Source organism: Eptatretus burgeri, chromosome 6 (assembly GCF_056783735.1).
Source record: "Eptatretus burgeri isolate ZD-2024b chromosome 6, Ebu_testis_v1, whole genome shotgun sequence".
Taxonomy (NCBI): Eukaryota; Metazoa; Chordata; class Myxini; order Myxiniformes; family Myxinidae; genus Eptatretus; species Eptatretus burgeri.
The window spans coordinates 110,470,390-110,496,139 of record NC_140966.1 but is presented as its reverse complement, the minus strand read 5'-3'; the positions used below and the strand labels follow the sequence as shown (position 1 = coordinate 110,496,139).

Below are 25,750 nucleotides of genomic sequence, written 5' to 3'. Positions count from 1 at the left end.
AGGATTTAAGGTGCAGCTTTAGAGTTGCTACAACAAGCCTGTGTTCAGTATTGAGGAACTGAGCACTCCGGTAGACCCTGCAGTTCTGGATCATCCTCCAACGACCGTCAATGAGGACATGGTCAATCTCCTTTGCCACACCGCCAGCGTTGGAATACCAAGTCCAGCGATGAGCTTGTGGGTGCTGAAACCATGAACCAGCCACCCTAAGTCCATGACTTCTTGCAAAGTCAAGGAACTTAGTGCTATTCTGGTTCATAGTTCCTGACCCATGGGGACCAACACACACATCATAACCGTCCCTATCAGTTCCAGTCGATGCATTGAAATCCCCCAAGACTAGAAGTGTATCTCGTCTGGGGCACTGATCAACCACAGACTCGAGTGTGGCGTAGAATGCATCCTTCACGGTGAGATCACTCGCCTCAGTCGGAGCATAAACAGAGACCAGGGAAATGACACCTAAGGAGTGACGAATCCTTAATCTCATAATACGCTCGTTGACCGGTGTTACCTCAATTATCATTGGGCTCAGGTTATTGGACACAGCGACAGCAACTCCTTGGGTATGGTAACCATCAGAGCGACCAGACCAATAGTAGGTGTAACCACCCACCATTATCTTGCCGCAATCCGGTCTCCGAACCTCAGAGAGAGCTGCAATCCCGATGTCCAAACGCTTGAGCTCAGATGATAACAGAGACAGGTGATCATCCTCTCTTAGGGATAGGACATTCCAGGCACCCACCCGAAGGGACCGCCTCAGATTAACCCAAGGAGACTGCCGTCTGGTGGACGACACCTCAGCACCACTCCGACACACTCTCCCGCAATCTGACCCAGGGATGTTACCCCGTGGTTTCCCTCCTATCAAAGATTGGGGATCCCGAAGGCTTTGCCCCAATCCCGTCATCCGGTGAGCTGCCCTGCGAAGGGAAGCTGCACAGGAGGTACTCCCACGGAGTGGGTTTTCAGATTTTTTTGCGTTTTTGCGTTTGGCGGAATGAAGGGTTTTACGGTGGCCGGAGTGCAAATCCTCCCACCAACCTCCTAATAAGAAGTGACCCAACTGCAGGAGGATGTCCGCAGACACAGTTGGGCACTAGATATGGATGGCCGTTGGCTCACAAGGAGCTCCTCCGCCCTTTGACAGGTTTTGTTTTTAATCCTGCTGGGTGTCCATATCCAAACACCCTCCTCACCAGAAAACCTGGTGGGGGAGACGGTTTAGTCGCCGACAACCCGACCATGGAACAGGTTAGTACAGGTTTACTTGGTACCTGTAGCAGGTCACAGATCGAACCTGACCTGACAGCAATCTATATATTTTAACCTGATCTATATATTTTATCGCAATCAAAAGAAAACCTGTTTGTTGACAATTTCTCAACTGCACCTGCTTTTCACCTACACACCACTTCAACAAAATACCATCAGCTCCTTTGAGCAGATCATTACTCTGTGTTTCTCAACAACAAAACACCATCAGCTCCTTTGTCTGAGCAGATAATTACTCTGTAAAGTCCACACCTCTCAATACTATATACACCACACCACCAAAGCGTTCCACAACCCCTCAATGACTCATTGTATCTACTTTAATGTTGCTTTACGAAGAAATACCAAGCGAGAGGTAAGTCGGCATGCTTGCCCCGGTCCTCCTGCAATGCTTGTCAGTTTGTCATTGCACCTCAAAATGACTAACTATTATTTTTCTCTCCTAGCTTTGACTCGGTAATAGAAGATTCCAGTCTCTCCAATGACATTTTAACAAGTTTTCGATTGAGGATGACTCACTTTCTTGGGATGACTTTGGATTTGAATCAACACACAAAAGTTGCTCTGCTAATGTACATTTTGAACTGGATCAAGTGGACTCAAGAGATCGACAATGTTGAAGAAAAGTTTCATTTATTTTTAAATATAATGCAATACAAACAGCTTTGTTGTATGAAGATGAAGTAATGCATAATCTTCTTTCCACAGCAAACGCTTGCAGAATTATTGAATGAAAATGATGTTCTTCATGACACTCAGAGTGAGTTCATAGGTTTGGTTGAGGACTTTTGGAATAATCTTAATGCAGAAATTGATACGTTTTCACCATTCATATCTGAGGTTTCGGTCCCACTCAAAGAACTGCCATCCGACAGGTGCGACCTATTTAATTTAATTAGTAATATTCAAAACTATTATGTGGTGGGGAGCTATTAAATGATGAATATTAATATTCATCATGGCTGTGGTAAGAATTCTGCTCGTAAAAGCAACTTGTGTGTATTTCTAGCTCAAAGGGATTCAAACAACATCCAGTTTGCCCTGCGACCAGAGATTCCCTCCTAACCATCTTGGTGGCTAAACAACATTCCACAGCAATTGACAGGTGAGTGCTTTGTATATAAATATATCGATGCAAAATTAATTGGTTATACTGGACGGTTTGCCATTGCACCTCATATTAATTAGGTATTATTTTTCATTCCGAGCTTTGACTCAGCGATGGAAGAAATGGTTCATCTCAACTTTATGGATTGCTTTAAGGAACTTCAGAATAACCCATTCATACCAATGACTCAATTGAGATTTGTGGAAAGCGTCGACTTGGATATGTTGCTCAAGCAGTAATGTAAAAGGTAAGAGTTTTGTCTCGTTAAATCATAGTTCCAAGAGTTCTGTCATTTAACATACAATCTAACCAAGAAATATGACACTTTAACCATTTATGTGCTCTATTTGCAGAAATAAGGCAAGTTTCACACATGAGACAACCTTCATTTGCATACATGAGCAAGTTTGTCCAAAGGCAACCGTTTCACTCCACTTGATGCCCCTCCTTGCACCTATGCCAGCAGACAGCATGTTTACAAACTCACTTGACTGCATTCTAGCATTTGAGAAAAGCAGTGAACCATTTGAGCTGGACTCATCCTGGAGCACACTGTACCAGTGTAGGATTGGTATATGTGAAAGCAAATCAACATGCATCCATATATATCTATACTTATATCTATATATGTGGATGTTGCAAATATATAATATATAGTAATATGAAAGGAGAGATATTGGAGATGATAAGTGGTGATAGTGGATGTATAGTAGATTTTAATGCAAAGACAATAGAGTGGGCAAACGGAATTGCAATTTGTAGCAATTGTAAATGTGAAGCAATGTGTGATTTGATGTGTGATTTGATGTGTGTTGGTTCAGGGTGGATTTTTGTTAATTTTAATTACTATTTACTAAACTGAGGAAAAAACATAAATAAATAAATAAAATTGGAAAAAAGTGCACCACCACCCTCATCCCACCCCTTCCCCTTCCCCATCCCTCCCCATGTGTGTGGTGGGAATAAGAAGTGGGATGAGGGTGGGGGCACACTGAAGGGGTGGGGGAATAAATGGGGTGTGGTGTTGGAGACAACAAAGGGATGGAGTGATTTCTTTTATTATTTTTAAATTATTTTTTCAATTATTTAACTTTTTCTATCATTCAATTTTTTTCTCATCATCTTTGTCTTTTGTAATTCCTGTGAATAAAATGATCCCAAGATTTCTTCTCCCTTTAAATCATACAATTTATATGTCAAAGGAACTGTGTCTAAAACATCAATTATTTTAAAAAGTTCATTAGTCCACCTTTTTGTCTAACCTATCTCAAAGTGTGATTTCCACTGATATATTCTTACAATATCACCAACTTTAAACTTTGGTTTTCTCCAATTAATCTCCCATTCATATTATCGTTTTGTGAATGTTTCTGTTGGTTTTTATTTTGTTTAGGAATGAGCTGTATTATTGTAATTATCTACAATGTCCTGAATTAAAGATACCCATTGTTGAGAACCAAGTTGAGTTAATTTTTTATTTCATTTCTCTTTCAAAGTGCAATTAAAATGCTCAATAACAACCACCTTTCCTTCATTAAAGGTGCTATATAATGTGATATCGTTATCTTTCAGGAAATTCTTAAATGTTCTGTTATAGAACTCTGTTCCCGCATCAGTCCATAATATATTTGGCTTGGTCTTGCATTTATTATATATTTGTTGGAATGCTCTCATGAGAGTGGTGCCTCTTTTATTTTTCAAAGGAACTACCCATGCATATCTGGACATTAAATCAAAAATAGTTAATGCATTCCTGTATCCCCTGTCATTTTCAGTTCAATTAAATCGGCAGACATGTGTAATCAAGTGCTTTGGAATCGACCTTCTACCTTTTAAACTCTGTGATAATTGGTTTATGTAATTAATCAGCTAAAAGCTTATCATCTGAAGGTTTGTAAGCTTGCCCCATCAGTTTGAATGACATGATCAGAGCTTAATAGTTTTTTGTATCACCAAGCCCCATTTTTAATTTAGCACCTATGAACATATCCACTTTTTTCTCTTAACGTTGGACAAAGACATATCATATCAAAGACATATGTTAACGTTTCATATCAAAGACAAATTAGTCAACATTTTTCTATTAGCTTCGTGTTTTTCTTCCATTGTTGTGCTATTTCCACAATCAATATCATGTTTCATACAAACTTCATCAACCCTGTTTTTTAGGTTTGCTCCATGGCTTAGGATTGTCAGCTTCATCTAATCTCTTGTCCAAGTTTGTTTCTGGACCACAGAAAGAATATTCTGGTATCCCAGTTGTAAATTTACTCCCTGATAAAAGCTTTTGGAAATCTCACCCAGTTTTATGGTTATCATGTTTAGATTTACTCTTTTTGACAAATTCACTCTTTATGCTTCCACACACCGAATGTATCCCCCTTCGTATAACTCTATTGTTTTTACTTTTAAATCATGAGATTTTTTAGTGTCAGTTTTCTTTTTACATTTGAGGCAATAAACCATTGTATTTATTTATTAGAAAAGTGAATCTTTATTCATTAACTTTCCTGCAGAGCAAGACAGCCTTTTTGACTTTCAACTTATATATTTGATTCTTCGTTTGTGAAACATAAAGCATCCTTAAAAAAAATTCAATCTATCATCCATTTTTTGGGCAGAAAATGTTTCATCCACTTATATTCCTTTCCTTGTTGCAACGACCTTTTCAAAATATTTGTCATTTAACTTTTCTAATTCTATGGTTTTTTCTTTTACGTCAAAATCACTCATTTTAATAATAATAATATCTTTCTTTACAAACTCATATATTTTCTATAACTTCTCTGATTTCTTTTTCATTCAACACTTTATTCATTTATAACGTAAAAAATGCATTACACCAATCCTCACCAAATTACCAGTTGCCACATGTATCACCTTTTTCATATGCTTTTTTACATCTGTTTCGGTATCCATCTCTGCATTCATCTCTAAAATATTCATCTACAATTCTACTATGAACAGTCTGGAACAATAATAATGTATGATTTATGACATTACCAAAACATGTTCTGATGTTTAACATTAAGCATCTCAATTTGTTCGACAGAATCATTTATTTGGCAGAATACCTTTCATCCCCAATCTCATTTAACTCTTGAAGAACATTTTTTCCTCCCTCTCAACATGTATATCCTTTTTTTTCTCCCTCTTTCTATATTTATCCATTTTTCTCCCTCTCCACCATCTCGTCTTTTTCTTCTTCCTTATCTTCCTCTAACTTCTCTAATTTCTCTCACAGTCCTTGAATCATCTCACCATAGAATATGAAACATATATTCATCTGGATTTCTCGATTTTTCCTGTATACAAAATTATTTTTTTTAATAACAGGAAACCAATAACATTTGTTCTGAATTTCCAAAAGAGTTTTATATTTCATCAACTTTAGTGCCTTTTCATTATTTAACTTTTTAGTTAAATCCAAACTTGTTGGTTTATTAACATCAGTATAAAGCCAATCTTATATTGAAAACCCCCCCATTCTTATGTTGTAGGAGCGTATTTATTAAAATACCAAATACCCTTTTTTTTGTAAGCATGCTTGAACACAGAAATATATGAGAGATTAATATAATGACAGGTAGTACCTCCCCATCTTCCTATTGTTAAATCGGTTTGTATTCCCTTACCTTACTATGTAAAATCCTGTTCCTTATATTTTAATTAAATAAACTATGGCAAAACCGTTATTGATTTTAGCCATATTAAATTCCTTTATTTGTTGTTTGTGAATAGTGCTTCCAAATATCTCATTATCTCCACCAATTGGATAATATTCTTCCTTACGAGACTGCTTCTAGGTTTATTTTAAACAACCAATTATACGCTAAATCATTCATATCATATCCCCAAGGTGCAATCCTCATAAAAACCATATGCCCTTCTTTATACAATTTAATTTCAATTGGAACTGTGAATTCTGTATGACCCAGAGGTAAAAATCAACGTTTATGTATCTTTGGAATAGACAGCTGTTTTCTTCAGGAAAGAGCAAATACCACCCGTCGCTTCACTGACGGATGGGAAGCTTCACTGTATATGTATATATATATATATATATATATATATATATATATATATATATATATATATATATATATATATATATATATATATATATGTATATATACAGGAATATTAAAGGGGGGAGGGAGAAAAAGAGGGGGTGGGAGAACGGAAGGTAGACGTGTGGTAAAGCGTTAATCACTGCTCGGACACATCCGGAGGCAAAGACCGCCCGGAGAGAGGGAGAGAGGGGAGGGGGAGGAGAGAGTGAGAGAGTGTAGGAGGAGGGTGCTGCACTGTATTGGGAGGGAATAGAGCAAGGATGGGACAGAGAGAGAGAGAGAGAGAGAGAGAGAGAGAGAGAGAGAGAGAGAGAGAGAGAGAGAGAGAGAGGGAGAGAGAGAGAGAGAGAGAGAGAGACGGACGAAGAGAGAGAGAGTGTGTGGGAGGAGGGTGCTGCATTGTATTGGAAGAAGGTAAAGCAAGGATGGGATAGAAAGAGAGTTATGCTTCATGAACACCACATAAACAGACACACAAACACACGCACACGCTTGGCTGATATCGGCAACAACCTAAAAACCATGAGTAGTTTTCAGCGAAAAACACCACTGCAGAGAAATAGACATATGCTCAAGGATATGTTCAGAAACATTAATCTTTATAAATAGCCGCGTGTGATGGTTAGAATGGTTGATAAGGAATGGCTGGCCAGGTTGTGGCTGCATATCACAAAGGATCCCTTTAACTTTAAAGGTGGTCTTGACAATGCACACAACAGTAAATGAAATAAAATGAATTTGTTCCCATAATGACTTTATGCACAAAAGAGTTGCTGTTTAATGTAGAACAACACTGGAGACCGCAAAGTTTAATCGCCCGTGATATAAACATTGCAGATAATCTGCCATGTTGTCTTTTCGTCTGTGCACGCGCCACGTGGTACATCGTTAGCAGTCCGTTGAAACCTCATAACCTTTTTTTTTTTGAAAACGTCCCTTTTTCACCAGATTTGCTTTGATCCCTTATAGAGCAGCTCGTGAAACCTCCAAAAATATAGATACAGATCTGACAGACATTATGGATAGGCAGTCCCTCCCCGGGGACAAGGCACGAGGTCTTGCAGTGAATGCATTAAATCATATAGCTCAAGGAAGCTGGTTAATTTTGGTATGTTCCTCAATTTTTTGTTCACTCAATATAATTCTCCAAAGAGGAGAAAAGGATAGGTTTAATGCTTTGGAAATTTTACAATTCCTTGTGTAAGCATGGAGAAAAAGGAACAGAGCCTTGCTTGCTTAAAGTAAAGAGGTATATCGGCTTCGTTATAAGATTCGATAAATCTTTAAAATATCAGATTTCACTTCAGATTTCGACACATATTTAGTCCTGACGATATCCGATCCTCAAAACCGTAAGAATATTTCGATGATACACTTTAATTAGTCTGTGAGAACAGATTGTGGAAAATCGTGTCACATAATGCATGGAATCGCTCCAAGCTCCAAACTTGTAAACTATAGCACTTACAAAAGCAATGCATACAGTGATCCATAGCATATATATATATATATATATATATATATATATATATATATATATATATATATATATATATATATATATATATATATATATATATATATTGTTGCGTATTCGCGCCCGCCGGCGTGCGGACGGCCACGTAACTCGAATCGCGGCACGTCGCCCACCGGACGGACAATCCAGTCGTGACCCTCTCGGACTAACGCCGGGAACGAGTCACGGGTGGACCTTTCTGTCTCACCGCGATCGTGCCAATCGGCCCCCGCGTGTGATAGGGTTGCTCGCCAAATTCGACCTACCTAAGTACCCACACGGAGGGTAGACCGGGCGATCGCACCTCGCCGCAGGTCGACTTCGGACACGGGCCACTTTAAGCGACCCGTTCCGTACTATCGGGATAACCGAGCGGTGTTATTCGTCGGCCTCGACGGTTCGATTAATTATCGGGCGTTTTAGCCCACGACCAACCCTTTACGTGAAGCAAGATGGAGATTCAATAGAGGAAAAGACGAAGCGAAGCGGGAAAACAGTTCAACAATAAGCACATTTATTTCGCGATGAACGGAAAGCACACATATACAATTCCACCAAAAGCACATGTAAAAGAAGAAGACTGCAATATTACACAAAAAGCAAATGCAACAATGCAGATCTAACCGACTACCGGGCACACGGCAACACTTATACAATTTTACTTCACAGACGGCGCCGACAACACATATTCCCAAAGCAAAAGAAAAGAGAACCACCCTCCAGGATGAGGGGGGTAGGCGGGCCTGGGGCCGAGACCGTGTCGGGCCTACCCGTCTGATGATGAGACGCGGAGCGGCGGTGGTGCCTCAACTCCGCGGGCCTCGCGGACAGTGTCTGGTAGGGGGTGGGAAGGGGGCCCCCTTTGTCGCACTATCTCAGCGCGGGGGGAAACAGGAGGGGGTTGCTGATGCTCGGGGGAAGGAGGATATCACCCTGTCTCGGGTCCCGCGGCGAGCGTCTCCTCCTCCACCTCGGTCGCGTTGCTGGCCTCTCCCTGTGCAGCTCCCGGCACCGACGCGAGCACCCCCTCGTCCGCCTTCGCTGCCGTCACCTCTCCACAGCTCCGTCCTCTTCACTCTGACTAGTACCACTTCTTTCCAGCTCCACCGACGACTCTTGAACTCCGCACACTTGAACTGAACTTCCAACTGAACTGCACTTGACTGACGAACGCAGCCGTTTTGATAAGCCCCGTGGCTTCGCTCTTTCACCCTTGACCCTCTGCCTCCGACCCTTCACCTGGCTCCCCATTGGCCCGAGGAAAAGTGGGCGTGAATGCTTTTTGATCCATGAATTTGCATATAGCGACCGCCCTCCAACGCCCTGGAGGCGGGGCCAAATCGCCCCTCGCTCACCGATTGGACGGAACAAAAGTGGGCGTGAGTCGTTTTTGATCCGTTTTCTGCGGAAAGTCTGTGATGTTTTTGAACATGCTGCTCGGTGCGCGCCCCGCACGAGTCCAGCATCGGCGCCCACGAGTGGCGCGAGATGGTGTGGATGAGATGGTGGCGAGTTGTGACGGTAAAGGTCGTGGCGGTTGTGGTGAAGCGGCGTTGTGGTTGGTGGTTGTTGTTGTGAAGCGGCGTTGTGGTTGGTGGTTGTTATTGTGAAGCGGCGTTGTGGTTGGTGGTTGTTGTTGTGATGGCTGTTGAGACGTGGTTGGTGGTGGTAATAATGGCGGCTGGTCCAAAATAAAGATAGTAAAAGAAAAACGGCTATCCTGAAGAGTCTCAGCCCGCATGAATGACATTTATTCCCTCTAGACAACGGGTTTGGGCCTAACTACACATATACTTACAGAGATATCTCACCTAAGGGACCTGAATGGTGGTTTGTGAATTTCGTCAACCACAACAATATATATATATATATATATATATATATATATATATATATATATATATATATATATATACATATATATACACATAGCTGTATGTATATATATATATATATATATATATATATATATATATATATATATATATATATATATATATATATATATATATATATACATACATACAGCTATGTGTATATATATGTATATGTATATATATATATATATATATATATATATATATATATATATATATATATATATGTATGTGTTTGTAGATATATGTATATGTATGTAGATATATGTATATGTATGTAGATATATGTATATGTATGTAGATATATGTATATGTATGTAGATATATATATGTATGTAGATATATATATATATATATATATATATATATATATATATATATATATATATATATATATATATATATATATATATATATATATATATATATATATATATATATATATATTGTTGCAGGCCAGCGGGGTCGGGTAGAAGACCATGAGGTGGGGGAAGATACGTCGATTCCCACCAGACTCTCCGGAATTGTAGGCCGTCGCTCACGGATAATTCCGTGATGCGGTGGGCGGAGTCAAGGACAAGAGACACACAGTGTGAAACACACACACTCACATAATATAACCCTCACGGAGGACTTCTCCGTGTTTTTTAGAGCCCGGAGCTTGGGGAAGGGGCCATGCCGAACCCGACGTCATCGCCCGAATCGGCGTTCCGACTGGCCCCGACCCCCCCCCCCCCACGTGGTCCGCCATCCTGGGCCGGGCTTCGGCCAGACGCCGGTATAGCCCACCCACCTGGGTGCAAAAGCGTACGTGACACGTCGCACATGTCTGGCCTTGGGTGTGGAAGCTCAAAGCCCAGTCTACTCCAGAGTGCACGTTGCGATTTTGCCTCAGACGTGATCGTTGGGGAGGGTACTGTGGGTTGTCATGCCGTGGTAAGCGAGATGAGGGGCAAGCGCGATAGATTTACCTCAGAAGTGAAAAGAGGAAGAGTGGAAGTGGAATGGAGGGGAAAATGATTTAATAAACCTAACCAATAGCCCATCGCAACGCACTCCCTTGTCCTCCCACTACACAAAAGGAAGGGGTCTATCTGCACGTATATTAATGGCATAACTGACTCGGGACAACTATCTGTTGTATGCATGCGGTTGCGAGAACCGCAACAATATATATATATATATATATATATATATATATATATATATATATATATATATATATATATATATATATATATATATATATATATATATATGTATATATATATATATATATATATATATATATATATATATATATATATATATATATATATATATATATATATATATATGTCTTCCTCTTCTTCTTTCGGCTGCTCCCGTTAGGGGTCGCCACAGCGGATCATCCGTATGATCCGCATAGTGATTTGGCACGTTTTACACCGGATGCCCTTCCTGACGCAACCCTGGTCGCCTCTTACGACACAGGGATATGGTATACCTATTTTAACCGGGGTATACACCGGCCCAGTATACTGGTACTCATTTTGCCGACCTCGGAAGGATGACAGGCTGAGTCAACCCATATATATATATATATATATATATATATATATATATATATATATATATATATATATATATATATATATATATATATATATATATATATATATACAGTAGACCAGGCGTAAGTCGGCAGCGTGTAACTCGTCACTTCGCCTAAGTCGGCAGCGTCAAAAAGTCCCGAATTTATCTCATGTTAAATCCTTTTGAATAAAGGGTCATCCCTCTGTAAGTCGTCATCTCTAAGTCGTCACTTCGTCGAAGTCGTCAGATGTTGTCCGTTCCCGCGTAATGGAAACGCAAGTAAATTACCACTCCTAACTTGTCACACGGAACTACTGCCTCGTGAGAAGCCCGATTTCATGGAATCGTGATGCTCGCTCATTGGTTTACACCGCCAGTGATAGGCTATTTATAACTGCATACACACGTTGATCACACTGCAGGTAGGACGATAGCGACTAAGCGTAAGCTTACAACTAAAACCTACCAAGAAAAATACGACATTATCCAGTTTTGCGAGGCAAACCCACTGATGTAGAAAACAGCCATAGCTGAGAAGTTGGACATCAAACGGCAGACATTGAACGATATCTTGAAGAATAAGGGCAAGATATTTGGACAAGTGGAGAAGATCGCGAGGCCAGTGGTAAGTGTGAAACGCGTGAAATGTGTGTCCTTTGAAGATGTCGATGACGCGCTCATCATCTGGTTTCGGCAAATGTCGGCTCAGCCAAATATTCGGTTTCGGCCGATTCGGCCAAATATTCGGCCGATACTGTCTTTCGGTGGAGGATTGCCCAGACAACATCATGGAATACAATGACCGGTTTGAGTCCTTTCTCATGCACCAGATGCCCAAGAGTTTGAGGCAGTCAAACATAACGGATTACTTCGCGAAGGAGTAAAGGATCGATCGAGCTGAGTGTTGAAGTCCGATCATGGTTTTATATTGGCTTGTTTTGTACATTACCGCACTCACTTACACATTGGCATCGAGTGGTAATCATCACCACGATGACTGTGTGTCATGTAATTTGTCACCATACCATCACCGATGGTATATGAGTTGTCTTACAGTTGTTCATTATCTTTACTTTTCATAAACTGATTCATGAATTCCAACTTTGCTTGTTCACTTTTCAACTCACCAATGAACCCCCACCTATGCCCCGACGATTGTGTTTTCCTTTTGGTACAATAGCCAGCTCTCACACGTACGTGTCCAGGCCACGCGCGACTTCATCCTTCACCCCACAGTCATCATGAATGTTCGCATACGCGTAAGTCGTCACATTTCTAAGTCGTCACTTTTTTCTCGGTCCCGATGGTGACGACTTACGCCTAGTCCACTGTATGTAGTTGCGGATCTGGAAACCATAAGCATTCAATATACAGATGTCCCAAAAGTCAGTTATGTCGTTAAGTATGTGTGTAGTCAGATCCCTTTCCTTTTGTCTAGTGGGAGAATCAAAGGCGTGCGTTGCAATTTATTTTTAGTTAAGTTATTAAATCCTTACATCCAATGAACCCTCCAACAAGCCATGTAACAACCATCCCATCTGCATGACCCTCGTCCCATCACGATCCACCACCAACCAGCTGCCTTCTCGCACCCTGACGTGCCAAGGCAAGATCTCACTGTTCTGGTTTCTCGGCTCCCACGAACGTTGTATCTCTTTCACGATAACCTTTGCAACATTGATACTGTTACTCGTCAAGTATGAACCCGCGTGGAAGAGTTGCTGGGGTTTCCCGGCAGGGGCCATTGCAGTGTTGATACTGTTACTCGTCAAGTATGAACCCGCGTGGAAGAGTAGCTGGGGTTTCCCGGCAGGGGCCAAGGCCCCGCCCCGGAAAGGTATGCTGTGGGACCTTGTCCAATCAAAGGCGGACAGCGAGGTGCGTTCACAAAGGCCCCTCCCCGCTGAGGGAGGTCCATAAATTTCTGAGCACTCTCCGATGCAGGGGTCTTTTTGGGGTCTTGGAGAGTTTTTGGTGGGTCTTTTTGGAGAGTTTTGGAGGGTTTTTAGTGTCACGAAGGTCATCGAGGTGGTGAATGTGTATCTGCTGGCCCTCTACAAGGAAGGAAAGAGTGACCCCGACCCTCCCCCCCCTCCGTGGACCCCGCTACTCACCACCCGAGCTCCGTCATGAACCTCGAGTCTCACACGTGCGACTGGGGACCAAACCAGCGACCATTGTCAGGTGCCGCAGCACGGAGTACCCCCTTTCTCCGACGGCCAGGTACTCAACCAAACTCTGAACCCCAGCTTGTCTCTCTCCTGAGCTGCGAGGGTCCAATAAAGAACTCTGGGTTTCTTTTCATTTGTGTGTGCGTCTGCGTGTGGGCCCGTCTTTAAGTAGAACTGAATAAGTGTTTTTGGATCATTGTAAATACTTCTTGCATATTCGCGTTAAGTCTTGCTTTGTGTCTTCTTTTACTGCAAATAAAACTTGTTAGAAATGTTCCCAGTTCGTTTCCGTCCCTTCTTGAATTGGTCCAGCATGGTTCGGATCTGAGTTTAGGCGGGTTTTTATACCCGATAATCTGCTCATCCTAGCCGGCACGGCTTTGGCAGTTCTACTCGACTGCACCCGAACCGGAGTTGGTAGTCGGTAGTTGGAACTCTACCGCAGTCGGGAGAGTGACCCGGTTTGAGCAAGACGTGCCGAGGGCGTGGTTCCCCGATAGTCGAAATCGCGTAGTTAATTAGGTAAATTGGTGATAGACAAATAGACCCTACGCTACGCGGTTGAAATATTGGTGACCACGGTCGGTTAAACGATCTGCCGGCTCACGGAGTTATCTGAGCGACGGCCTACAATTCTGGGGAGTTTGGTGGGAGATGACGCAAGCTTTCCCCATCTAGTGGTCGATCTCACCACTGACCCCCGGCCCACAACAGTTTGGTGTCTGGAGCGGGATTCGAACCCCTCCACCTCCAACAAGAAAATTACGGGATTCCGACCAGGGGTGTGCTTGACAACCCCCCCCCCCCACATTTTCCCTCCAAATTAAGGGCAGTAAAATTTTATTTAATTCTCAGCACGGACCATGGAGGACCAAGACGGACTGGTGCAGGTGGGTTCGGAATTAACGTTAGAAGAACCCATGGCTCAGGACAACACCGGGCAGGTAGACCTTTCCCTGCAACCAAATCCGGAGGGAACATTGGGGGCGGCAGCAGTGGTGCATGAGCACCCCTACATAAAATTTCCCTCCCAGAGGACCGAACGATCCCTCACGGATCCGCACCCGATCGTGGCAGATCGGCTCCGCCAGCGCCAATTGACTTAAGCTAGTTGGTGGAGATACTGGCAAGCATGCAAAACCAACTGAAAGGGGATTTCCAAAAACAAATGGATGTGAATATGCAAGCATAGAGAGATGATATGCAAACACTGAGAGGTGAAATGCAAAGCATGGGGATAAGCTTACAAAAACAAATGAAGGCGGGCCAGGAGGAAATGAAGGCGGAGTTGGTAAAGGTGAAAGGCGAAATGCAGACCATGAATCGAAAAATGGCGGATGGGATCGGCACAGTACGTGGGGAAACGACCGAGTCAAGGGGGAGTGTGGATGTTGTTCGGACCGCGATGACGACGGGCGAGATCGAGGCGACGAGTGACGTCACAAAAATTAAAAAAAGAAACGCAGGAATTAAAAGAGGTGACGGAGACGCAGAAAGCAAAAGAGGGGGACGAATTGCACGAAACTAAAGAGGAGCACACACAAGTAGAACTGGTAAGGGACATTGGGGTTGAGCTTGGGGAATGTTTTGAGACCCAATGCGAGGGTCAGATTAACCTCCCGCAGGAACGAGGGGAGACGATATGCTCCCTCGAGGCAGACCGTGACGTGGTGAGTCTGGTAAGGCTGAGCGAGGTGGAGCGGTTGCATGGTGTGAAAGAGCACATGTCCAGCTTTGGGGGATAGAAGCCCCGGGATCACTTCCGGTTCCGGTTTTGAGCAGCGAGAGGTCTCCTTTGGGACTCCCTGCTGACGTTCTCAAAGCTAAGTTTCCGGTTGTTATTTGTCCCGTTTTAACTGTTTAATTTTCTCACCTACATGTTACTGTGTGTTGCTAGTTCGGTTTTGTTTCAAAAATCGTGCTATTTTGTGAGTATTTTTGTCGACGTTCTTACCTGTGCTTGAGGCCTAGGCGTAGGCTTGAGGCCTACCAGTTCCACTCGGTGTTCGATCGTTTTTTTTTTTGTTGTTGTTGTTTGTTTTTTCTCCCCATTACCTTCATTTTCTATCCTCCCCATTACCTTCAATGTTGATCCTCCCCACTTTCCAAACATCCCCCATTCTCCCAACTAATCTCTTTCTTATCTCAAAAAAAAAAAAACCTACAACAACAACACGCTCACCTTCTCCCGATTCTGCTTCTTCTTCTTCCTTTTTTTTAATTACACTTCCATGACCTAATCTGTTGAACTCTCTCATATATTAATATTAACAACAAAAAAATATATATATTTATATATATATATATACACCCAACAACAACAACACGCTCACCTTCTCCCCTTCTCCCGATTCTGCTTCTTCTTCCTCTTAACTTCCTCCTCGTCTTCTTCTTCGATTTTTTTTATTTTTTATTTTTTTATTTTTATTTTTATTTATTTATTTATTTTTTTTTTACACTTCCATGACCTAATCTGTTGAACTCTCTCATACATTATTTTTAACAACAAAAACGATCTTATAATGCTTCATCTTCCTCTCTCACACATGTGGTACTCTACTGTTTCACAATGCACTACTCTTCTGCTATTTTAACAGACTGCTCTCATTTCGAGCTCTCCTTCATTCCTTGCCTAAAAAATCCAACTATTACAGCGCTTCTTCTCTCCATGCTCTGAATTCGCCTTCATTGCATCCATCAAGAATTGTGTTAAATCGCATCTCTGACCTAAAACTTTTAAATACCACAGTTTGCCATGGATGCTCGCTTTCCATCAAACATTCTTTTTTTCCAACTTCAGTGCCAACTCACCCCCCTCACCCCTCACTCTCACTCTCAAAGCAACCATCCCACTCTTCTCCCTCCAAGCCTCCCTCTCACCTCTCTCAAAAATCCCCCCCTCACCTTTCTCCCACCTTTCATCCCCCTCACTCTTCCTTCTCAAAGTTGCCCCCCCTCTCATCCACCAACCTGCCTCCCTCCACTGCCCTCTCACCTCCATCTCTTCACTCCACCTCCTCAAATCCTCAACTGCCTTCTTCCTTGTCTCTTGTCCCCCCTCTCCCCCAGCATCACAGAGCCTTTTCTCCTCATTCGGCCCCCTCCCCTCGCTGTTCTGCAATACCCCACACTCCTTCAGCAACCCTCCTTACCTGCCCCCTCGTCCCTTGTCCTACCCTCCCCTCCCCCTCCACCTCCTGCACCCAAAGCCTCCTCCCCTTCCTCTTCATTAAAAGTGTGGACCTCAAATATCCGGGGCCTTCGCTCAAACCTTTCAGATCTTTCCATACAGGTTGCCACTGACAAACCAGACATTATCTGCCTAACAGAAACTTTCCTCTCCCAAGACGTGTCTGACTCCCAAGTATCTCTCCCTGGCTACTCCCTCTTACGGTATGACAGACCTGAGCCTCGTCCTGGTGGAGGTGTTGCTCTCTTCATCAAAGACTCTATTCCTCACTCTCCATGCACTGCTCTCATTCCCCCACACCCCCAGGAATACCTCTGGCTTCGGCTTCCCTTCCACTCCCACCTCATGTTTATATGTGTACTGTACCGTCCACCGAACAGTGATGACTCCATCTACATCTCACTATCCGAAAACATGGACCATCTTCTATCTTCTCATCCAAACTCTCTCTTCCTCTTATGTGGTGACTTCAATTGTCATCACGCCAGTTGGCTAGGTGTGGGTACCTCTCTCACCTGCCATGGCACCTCAGCAAAAGCTTTCTGTGACTCATTGGGACTGACTCAATCGGTCAACTTCCCGACCCGGATCTCAACCAATGGTACTCCATCTCTTCTGGATCTGATTTTGACAAATTTCCCTGACAATATCTGCTGCTCTTCCTTCGCTCCAATTGGTTCTTCTGACCACGTCCTTGTTAAAGTGGACATCTCTCTGGCTGTTATCAGAGAACCACCTCACCGCCGTCGAGTCTGGCATTTCACTCAAGCCGACTGGCAGGGTCTCCGAGCAGCCATCAAACTTACAGACTGGTCTCCTATCACTACTTTCTCAAACATCAACTCATCCTGGGAATTCTTTCAAAGAAACTTGCTCTCCCTCATGCACAGATTTATCCCCTCTCGTGTTCAGTTGTCTTACCCTTCCTCCCGCCCTTGGTTTACTGAAGCTTGTGGCGCGGCAGTTGTCCTGAAACAACTTGCCTTTGCCTCATGGAAAGCAAACCCAACTGAGGGCAATCTCAGTTCTTTCCACAAAGCTCGGAACAAGTGTGTATCTACCCTCAGGAGAGCCAGAAAACAACATCTTTCTCATCTCAAGTCTGAACTCTCAAACCTCTCTCCCTCCTCAAAATCCTGGTGGCGTTTAATCAAATCTGTTTCTGGTGTATGTTCCCCTCCATCCCCTCCCTTACCTCAAATGGCCGCACTGCTGATTCCACACGTGATAAAGCTGAATGTCTAAACTCGGTGTTTGCAGCTAAATCTTGTGTCCTAAACCCATCACTATCTCTACCCACTTTACCCAGTCGCACCCAACTGTCCCTGGACTCTGTATCCTTTTCTCCTGACAAGGTGGAGAGCTTGCTTTCAAACCTCGAGTCAGATTCTGCAACCGGTCCAGACGGCATCAGCCCACGTGTCCTCAAAGCCTGCTCTTCTGCTCTTGCTCACCCTCTCTCTGTTATATTCACCCTCTCATTTGCCCAAGGTCATCTGCCATCTGCTTGGAAATCTGCTAACATCACTGCCCTGCATAAAAAAGGTGCAAAAACAGATCCCTATAACTACAGACCAATCAGCCTTCTCCCAATCATCAGCAAGGTGATGGAATCCATCATCGCCTCAGATATGAAATCCTTCCTCTTCTCCAATGGCTTGATTTCCAATCATCAATTTGGTTTCAGACCAGGTCACTCTACCCTGGATATGCTGCTTCTGCTCTCCCATCAATGGATGGAGGTCCTCAATGCCAGACAGGAAATCCGAGCCGTATCCCTGGACATATCACGTGCTTTTGACACAGTCTGGCACCCTGCCCTACTCACCAAACTCTCTTCCCATGGTATTCAAGGCCATCTCCACTCATGGCTCGCAGACTTCCTCTCCTGTCGCAGTCAACGTGTGGCCCTAAATGGAGTTCTTTCATCCCCTCTTCCTGTGCAGGCTGGAGTTCCTCAAGGTAGCGTTCTGGGCCCTGTTCTTTTTCTGGTTTTCATCAATGATCTCTCGGACTCTCTGGAAAATCCTCTATTTCTCTTTGCCGACGACTCCACCCTCTGCCGTACCATCTGTCATCCCTCAGACCGGCAAGCAGCAGCTTCCTCACTCACTGCAGATCTGGATAAAATCACAAACTGGTCCAACACGTGGAACATGTCTTTCAATCCAGACAAATCTCACACTCTCACTATGTCTCTTCGAAAGGACCGTTTACAAAACCCTCCCATCCACTTTCTCAACAATCCTCTGGAAGAAGTCTTTTCTTTCAAGCTTCTGGGTCTCACTATCTGCCATGACCTTTCCTGGGAAAGTCACATTTCCAACCTCGCCTCAAAAGCCAGTCGCCGACTGGGAATCCTCCGTCGTGCTAAGTCCTTCCTCGGCCCTCTTGAGCTCCTGACCACTTACAAAGCTTTTGTCCGTAGCCTGATGGAGTACTGCTCTCCCCTCTGGGCTGGTGCTCCTGCCTCCCACCTTTCTCGGCTTCACGCTGTCGAAACCAGGGCATTTAAGATCATCGGCATCTCCCGCAATGAAGCTGAGTCTTTGGGCCTCTCACTCAATCACCGCAGGTTGGTCGGTGGTCTTTCTGTCTTCTACCGACTCCTCTCCAGCCTTGCCCCCCTGCTCTCTCTGCGATTTGTCCCCACCACATTTCCACGGGCGCTCAAGGTCCGCCAACAACCCCCTTCTGGTAAAACTACCAAAATCACGAATCACTGCTCATCTTCACTCTTTCATTCCTCTTTTTCCCGCCTTTGGAATAAACTTCCTCACTCTATTCTTTCCCATTCTTCCCTCCAGGCTTTCAAAACAGCTGTTCACCACCACCTCTTATCTTCCCCCATCCAAATCCTCGATCTTTTCTACCCCCGATAATCCACCCAAGCCCACTTCCTTCATTTCTCCTACTTTCCTTCCTGAAAGTCCCTGAAATGTCCATCTTCTCTTCGCCATGTTCCCCGTCCCATCCCCATCCCTCTCCCTTCCACAGTTCACCTAATGTGTCTGTTCCCCACTGTTTTGTCCCTTCCACTCCCGCCCCTCTTGTCTCATGCCTCCTTGCTGTGAGTTGTGTGTTAGCTCTCATACGAGCCTCGACCAAGGTATACAAAAAAAAATTAAAAAAAATCTCTTGGGCTAACCCAAGCCCCCAATGTGATTGTGCCAGAGTATGTGTCAGAACGTGAGTGGAGTGCAAATGACATGGCATGTGTGAGTGCACGTGAGAAAATGGGACACGGACCGACCCAGACGGGAATCGTGGGTCGTGCAACGGACGAGAGTGGCGAGCCTTCTGAGTGGGATAAAGTTATTCGGAAACCGCGCCGGCTCCGCGGGACTCTGCGTGCAAGATTCGGTCCATGTTTTGCAAACCACCGAAGCGCGGAGCATTGCTCGGTACATTAATGGTTCCAGGGGAGCATGCGTTGAAACGATTCGCGCCTGGTACAATACCAGAGCGCGGACGGCTAAAATGGAGGGGAACAAATGAATTGATTGAATTTGGTAAACATATACAGTAATCCCCCGTTTATCGCGTAGGTTACGTTCCAACCTCCCGGCGCTAAGTGAAAATCCGCGATGAATGGACGCCTCCCCCCAAAAAATCGACTCGTCTGGTCTGGTCGGTTTGGCAGTGATCGGGTTTTGAGGTGCCGGAGATCGACTCGTCTGGTCTGGTCGGTTTGGGACTGATCGGGTTTGAGGTGCCTGAGATCGACTCGTCTGGTCTGGTCAGGTTTGAGGTGCTGGAGATCGCCTCCTCTGGTCTGGTCGGTTTTGAGGCGCTGGGTACGAGCAGTGCTCGTCCAACGGCGGCAAACCTTTTCCCTTCCCGAAGCATATCGAGCACCTTAAACTTCTCCTGGAGCGTCAGGACCTTCCTCTGGCGCTTCGGTTCCTTGCCAGAAGCCTTAGAAGGTGCAGGGCATTTGGGCAGCATCGTAGGGCTTGGAGAAAAAAAAACTTAGAAAATATTCAAAGTTCACAAGCGAAACCTTGTCTTGTGCGTTGTGTGACTGGTTGAGCGCCACGCGTTATAATTTATTGCTTAAATAATTTATATTTTATATATTATTACCGCGATATACCGGGGGAATCCGCATAAAAAATTAGTTAGGTTCCAAGGGAAAACCCGCGATGAACCGGGGGCGCGATAGGTGAACCGCGATATAGCGGGGGATGACTGTATACCCGTGTGAGCACGTGTACGGGGCCCGACGTGCTGCGAGTATATATATATATATATATATATATATATATATATATATATATATATATATATATATATATATATATATACATACATATATATACATACATATATATATATATATATATACATACATATATATACATACATATATATATATATATATATATATATATATATATATATATATATATATATATATATATATATATATATATATCTACATCTACATACATACATGCCGAAGAAATCGAAGGAACAACACACCAAATGCTAACAACTTCCAGTACGCACGCGACGCACTCTTTTGAACCCATTTCTGAGTCTAATAATTATATCTATCTTCTTCTTCAACCCAAACCTACATCTAATAATTATATCCAATCTTTTCCCCCAATTCCTGACATAGATCCGGGCTGGCACCGCACACACCACCGCTTTTGATAAATGATCACATGCTCAATGGCGGCGGACCCACACACAGCCCCGGGGTAATTTATTAATAGCACACAGAGTTGGGCACGAACGGCACACATCTTGTTCGGGTCTGCGCATGTGTTTACCATAGCATCTTACCGTCGGTCTTCGCTGACCACAATGGCCATGGATGTCTCCCACGGACCGCGAACATCCTCCCTCACCTTCACACCGATGCAGCTACTGCCGGGCAGGGGCATGCTGTGCAGCACGGATTGCTCGGGCTGCATGGCGTGCGGACAAGCAGCACATTGACCAGCGCTAACCGCAAGTCACTGAGGTACGGCCCGGGAGTTCACTGCAGGGCAATTCATATCACAGGGTTCGGAGCGAGACGATTCAGCAGCTCAGCTATGGCTTGCCGGATATACAGTGAGGCCACTTCCGATCATGGCAGCTGGGCCGTGCGGTGGCCAGTGTCCAGTCAGAGCGCCCGATTTGGGTGACGACACATTGCTTCAGGTCGTCGCTCCCACCATGCACCACAGGATCTATAAAAGGACGGGTCGCGGGGCCGTTGGAGCGTTCCTGTCTGCTGGTGGTTTTCCGTTCCTTCTTATTGCTCATGGTTCATGGTTCCTGTCGGCTCATCCTGCTCTCTGTCTGGCCTGGGATTGACAACCCGCCCATTCGCCTGCTGACTCCGCCTTTCTCCACCACTGGCTTCTGACTCCGCCAAAAGTCCTTCCTTCATGCCTGACGGTCGTGCCCCATTCTCTGGATCAACACTGAGCTGCACGAAGTGCCTCAAAACAGGAAACGACGCGCCTGCTGTCAGGGAGGTATCGCCCAGCAGAGCATCCCCCCAAAACGTACTGGTGGCGTGGTTGGTCAATCATGCAAGGTATTGACAGACCGTTAGCCTCATCTCCTCTCCTTTTTGCTCATTATCTCTTCTTCATCAGTGTGTGTGTGTGTGTGTGTGTGTGTGTGTGTGTGTGTGTGTGTGTGTGTGTGTGTGTGTGTGTGTGTGTGTGTGTGTGTGTGTGTGTGTGTGTGTGTGTGTGTGTCCTCCATAACTACCAAACCATGAAACCTTGCAGCCAGAAACTTTGCATGCATACTTAGGGAACTCCAAGGATATGCAAAAATGAAAGCTGAGTATTGGGTAAGACTTAATCTACTTAGCGAGCACTCTACAAGAAACTTGGTAACTGAACACACCCCAGATTCATTACATCTATACCACGACTTATTTAGATGAATTTGTCCCTCAGGGGGGCCCGATTTCAACATGACAAGTGGCAAGTTAGAGGTTAGTAGGAATCGAAAGCGGGTTTTATTTTCATTATTTATTTTTCCCAAACGTGGTTAAAAACACTTTATTCACTGTGACACAAATATGGTATCAGATGTGAAAAATAACTGTTACTTAAAGCGTTACAATGATCGGTAAGTTAAGCGAAGAAGGAGTCATGTGACCTCCCAAATGCATTAATTGCTAATTATTCAAAAACCAAAAATAGTACAAACACCACCTATGCATCAATTTAGAAGTAATGCTACTAATATAACGAAATAACTCTCAAGGGTGAAAGAACAGTTTGTAGAAAAAAAAAGCTTTGCTTGTAGTTTTGTTGTTGTATATGGGGTGAGAGTCCAGAGGGAGAGGGATGGGTGGGAGGAGGCAGGGGAAAGGATGCGAGAGGGACCCGGCATGGCCCGGCAACGCTGGGTACCTTTGCTCGTAAAAACAAAACTTTAACATAAACATGCCTTTGCTGTACCACTACCAGAGCCTTAAGCTGGTCATTACGTAACACCTTTTTCTCGAGTATATCAGTTTTCACAGTAAAAAATGAAGATTTTAAAATGTATTTATAGTAATTTTCCAGCTTTTATCAGGTTTTCTTTAAGAACAAAAAAATACCTAAAATGCTGAATTTGAATGTCAAATTTAAAAGAACAAAAAAAAACAAACAAACAAACAAGGAAGAGGAGTTCTGCTGAATAAATTAGTCATGCTTTGTTGTTGTGTAGGAATGATAAAAACCTGAAATTGACAAAAATGACTTCTTCAATAAATCTAGTGGCCTATGACCTCACCACCATTAGTGGTGGTGGTGTAAAAATATCTCGGGTGTTGTTGTTACTGCATTAGAAAGTGGTGAACATGTAGAAAAAGTACCAAATTTGCTCTATAAAGTAATTTATTAGCACAAACCATTCTCACAATGATTCATACTTGATCGAGTAAAATTATTTACATTTAATGTCCATATAAGATTTCTGAATTTCCACACATAAATAAGAAAGGCTTGAAACATGTATCTTGCTGCCTTAAATGGCTGAGAATGCGAGAGAGAGGAGAGAGAGATGAGAGAGAATCTAGATACCTCCTGTGGATAGGGATCACACCACCAGCCTTGAAGATTTTCATACACCTACTTTTAATTCTGCATACAGGTATTTGAGAAAGTGTGGAGAGCCCTGCCTATTGCTTTCACACTGTAAAAAGGTTGGTATCTACTGTCACTCAATCGGTCCTTGCTGCCCCTGCTGTCTCAACTCTCCAACCACCCAAGTTCCTCCACAAGGCATACTTTCTTCCAGCAAACCTTGTCATAGTTGAACTCCCAAACTCCAGGTTTACTGCCCACCTACCCTCGTTTGATTTTTTTCCCTCCAGTTTTTGGAACTGTCTTGCAAAGATGGTTCAATTGTCTTCAAGAACATGGTGCTCCACCATCTGATATTATCTCCCATCTCTATCCACAAAATTTTTGACCACATTAACTCTACCTAAGCTAACCATCTTATTCGCAGGTTGCTGTGTGTGCGTCTGTGTGTGTATGTGTGTCTCTCTCTCTCCATTCATTCCCCTGCTTATTGCATCGGTCTATTGCCCGACTATCAGTACATTGCCTCTTTGCCCTCTATCACGTCGCTCTTACAAGACCTGAGATTTTGCACACAAAAAAAAAAAAGGAAGGAAAACTGTGGTGTTACCGGTAGAAGAACGAAGAGACAGTGAATGTAGAAACTGCTCTCTGAGCCGATCAAGAACGTCCTTCATTCTTACACGGACATCCTGCATGTCCAGCACATCACCTAGGAGATCTTCCCGAACAGTCATGCGACTGGTACGACCTAGTAAAGCAAAACATAACACATTAAAATACTACAAGATGTCAGAACTAATTAGTCACAAGAAAGAACAAATTTGTTTCTTATTCAAAGCTTTTAGTTGACATTTTAAAATTATGATTCACTTATTTTTACTCTCCAAGACAAGATCTCATGACCTGACCTCTTCTGCACAAAAATTTTGTTCTAACTGGCTCACATAAAACTTGCTCACCACCTCCCATTCCAATATTACAGTGCAACTTTCCTTCATGCTATCGATAACTCTTTTTATTGCCAGGTCACGATGTCCGTCTTCATTTGTCTCATTCTTCGTGGTTATGAACTCTGAACTTTGAAGTCCGTCACACATTAGCCGAAGCAATACAACAAGATTGTCAGTGACAGCTTAGTTTTTAATAATTGTGTAATGTGCTGCGCTTGACGATCATTGTCAATGAGTTTTTTTAACTGCATCGGCAGCAATCGTAAAAGTTAAACATGTTAAAGTTGTTGAACATAGAAGAACCAGACTTAAGCTGCTGGTGTGAGAGACTAAATCCAAAGACAAACTAGAAGGGCACTCTTTGATGTTGCAACATCACCAGAAATGCTTCCGCTCACATTATTACATCATTATACATACTCGTACCAAGTTTAATTTAAATACCTGAACCCAGATTTAAAATATTAAATAATTCTGTCTGCCAGACCATGCGTCTGATCAGGTTGAATTTAAAACATATTGTTGGGGTTCTGGAAACTGCATCCCTCCAAGGCAATGGCATCCATCATACAGTGGTCCCCAGACAGTTATTTCATTAATATACGTAGAGTTAGACCTTTCCCTCATGTCTAGTGGGTCAAACGGGACGAAGTGCGTTGTGTGGATCTCATAGTTAGGTCTGATTATATCTCGATCTTCATTTCAACTCTTTTCCTCTTATTCCGGAAATAAATCGAAGCAGGCACTGCACTCAGACGGCTGTCTGTGAAGACCACAGCCACACCCCACTATAAGAATGCGTCCTTGCGAAGGCCAGCAGAAGAATCAACCACACAACAGTGCCGCTGCAAGGATGCGGTGCCATAGGGAATAGTAGAAGCAAACAATAAACGCCAATGCTGTACAGGATGCACGCGGCACGTTCTTTTCAACCCATTTCTGCATCCATTTATATGCAATCCTTTCCTTCAATCC

The 25,750-nt window shown here is 43.5% G+C and overlaps 1 protein-coding gene and 1 long non-coding RNA gene across 15 annotated transcripts in view; one reads left to right on the top strand and one right to left on the bottom strand.

Annotated features, from left to right (window-relative positions):
• The window catches only part of LOC147025604 (uncharacterized), a 38,455-nt gene extending 34,613 nt beyond the window's left edge, over window positions 1-3,842 (top strand). For 4 of the 7 annotated variants that reach the window (XR_015059599.1, XR_015059596.1, XR_015059602.1 and 1 more), the window contains 4 exons: window positions 1,987-2,038; window positions 2,288-2,383; window positions 2,487-2,633; window positions 2,740-3,842. This is a non-coding gene — a long non-coding RNA (uncharacterized LOC147025604). Of the gene's footprint in view, window positions 1-1,986; window positions 2,154-2,287; window positions 2,384-2,466; window positions 2,634-2,739 lie in introns of all 7 variants that reach the window. The other 3 variants (XR_015059598.1, XR_015059601.1, XR_015059600.1) reach the window with 2 other exon arrangements.
• MRRF (mitochondrial ribosome recycling factor) overlaps window positions 1-25,750 on the bottom strand; it is a 130,803-nt gene that overhangs the window by 64,290 nt on the left and 40,763 nt on the right. For all 8 annotated transcript variants that reach the window (XM_085886757.1, XM_085886756.1, XM_085886749.1 and 5 more), the window contains one exon: window positions 24,433-24,573. In XM_085886757.1, the coding sequence (XP_085742883.1) occupies window positions 24,433-24,573 (141 nt within the window). The remainder of the gene's footprint in view (window positions 1-24,432; window positions 24,574-25,750) is intronic.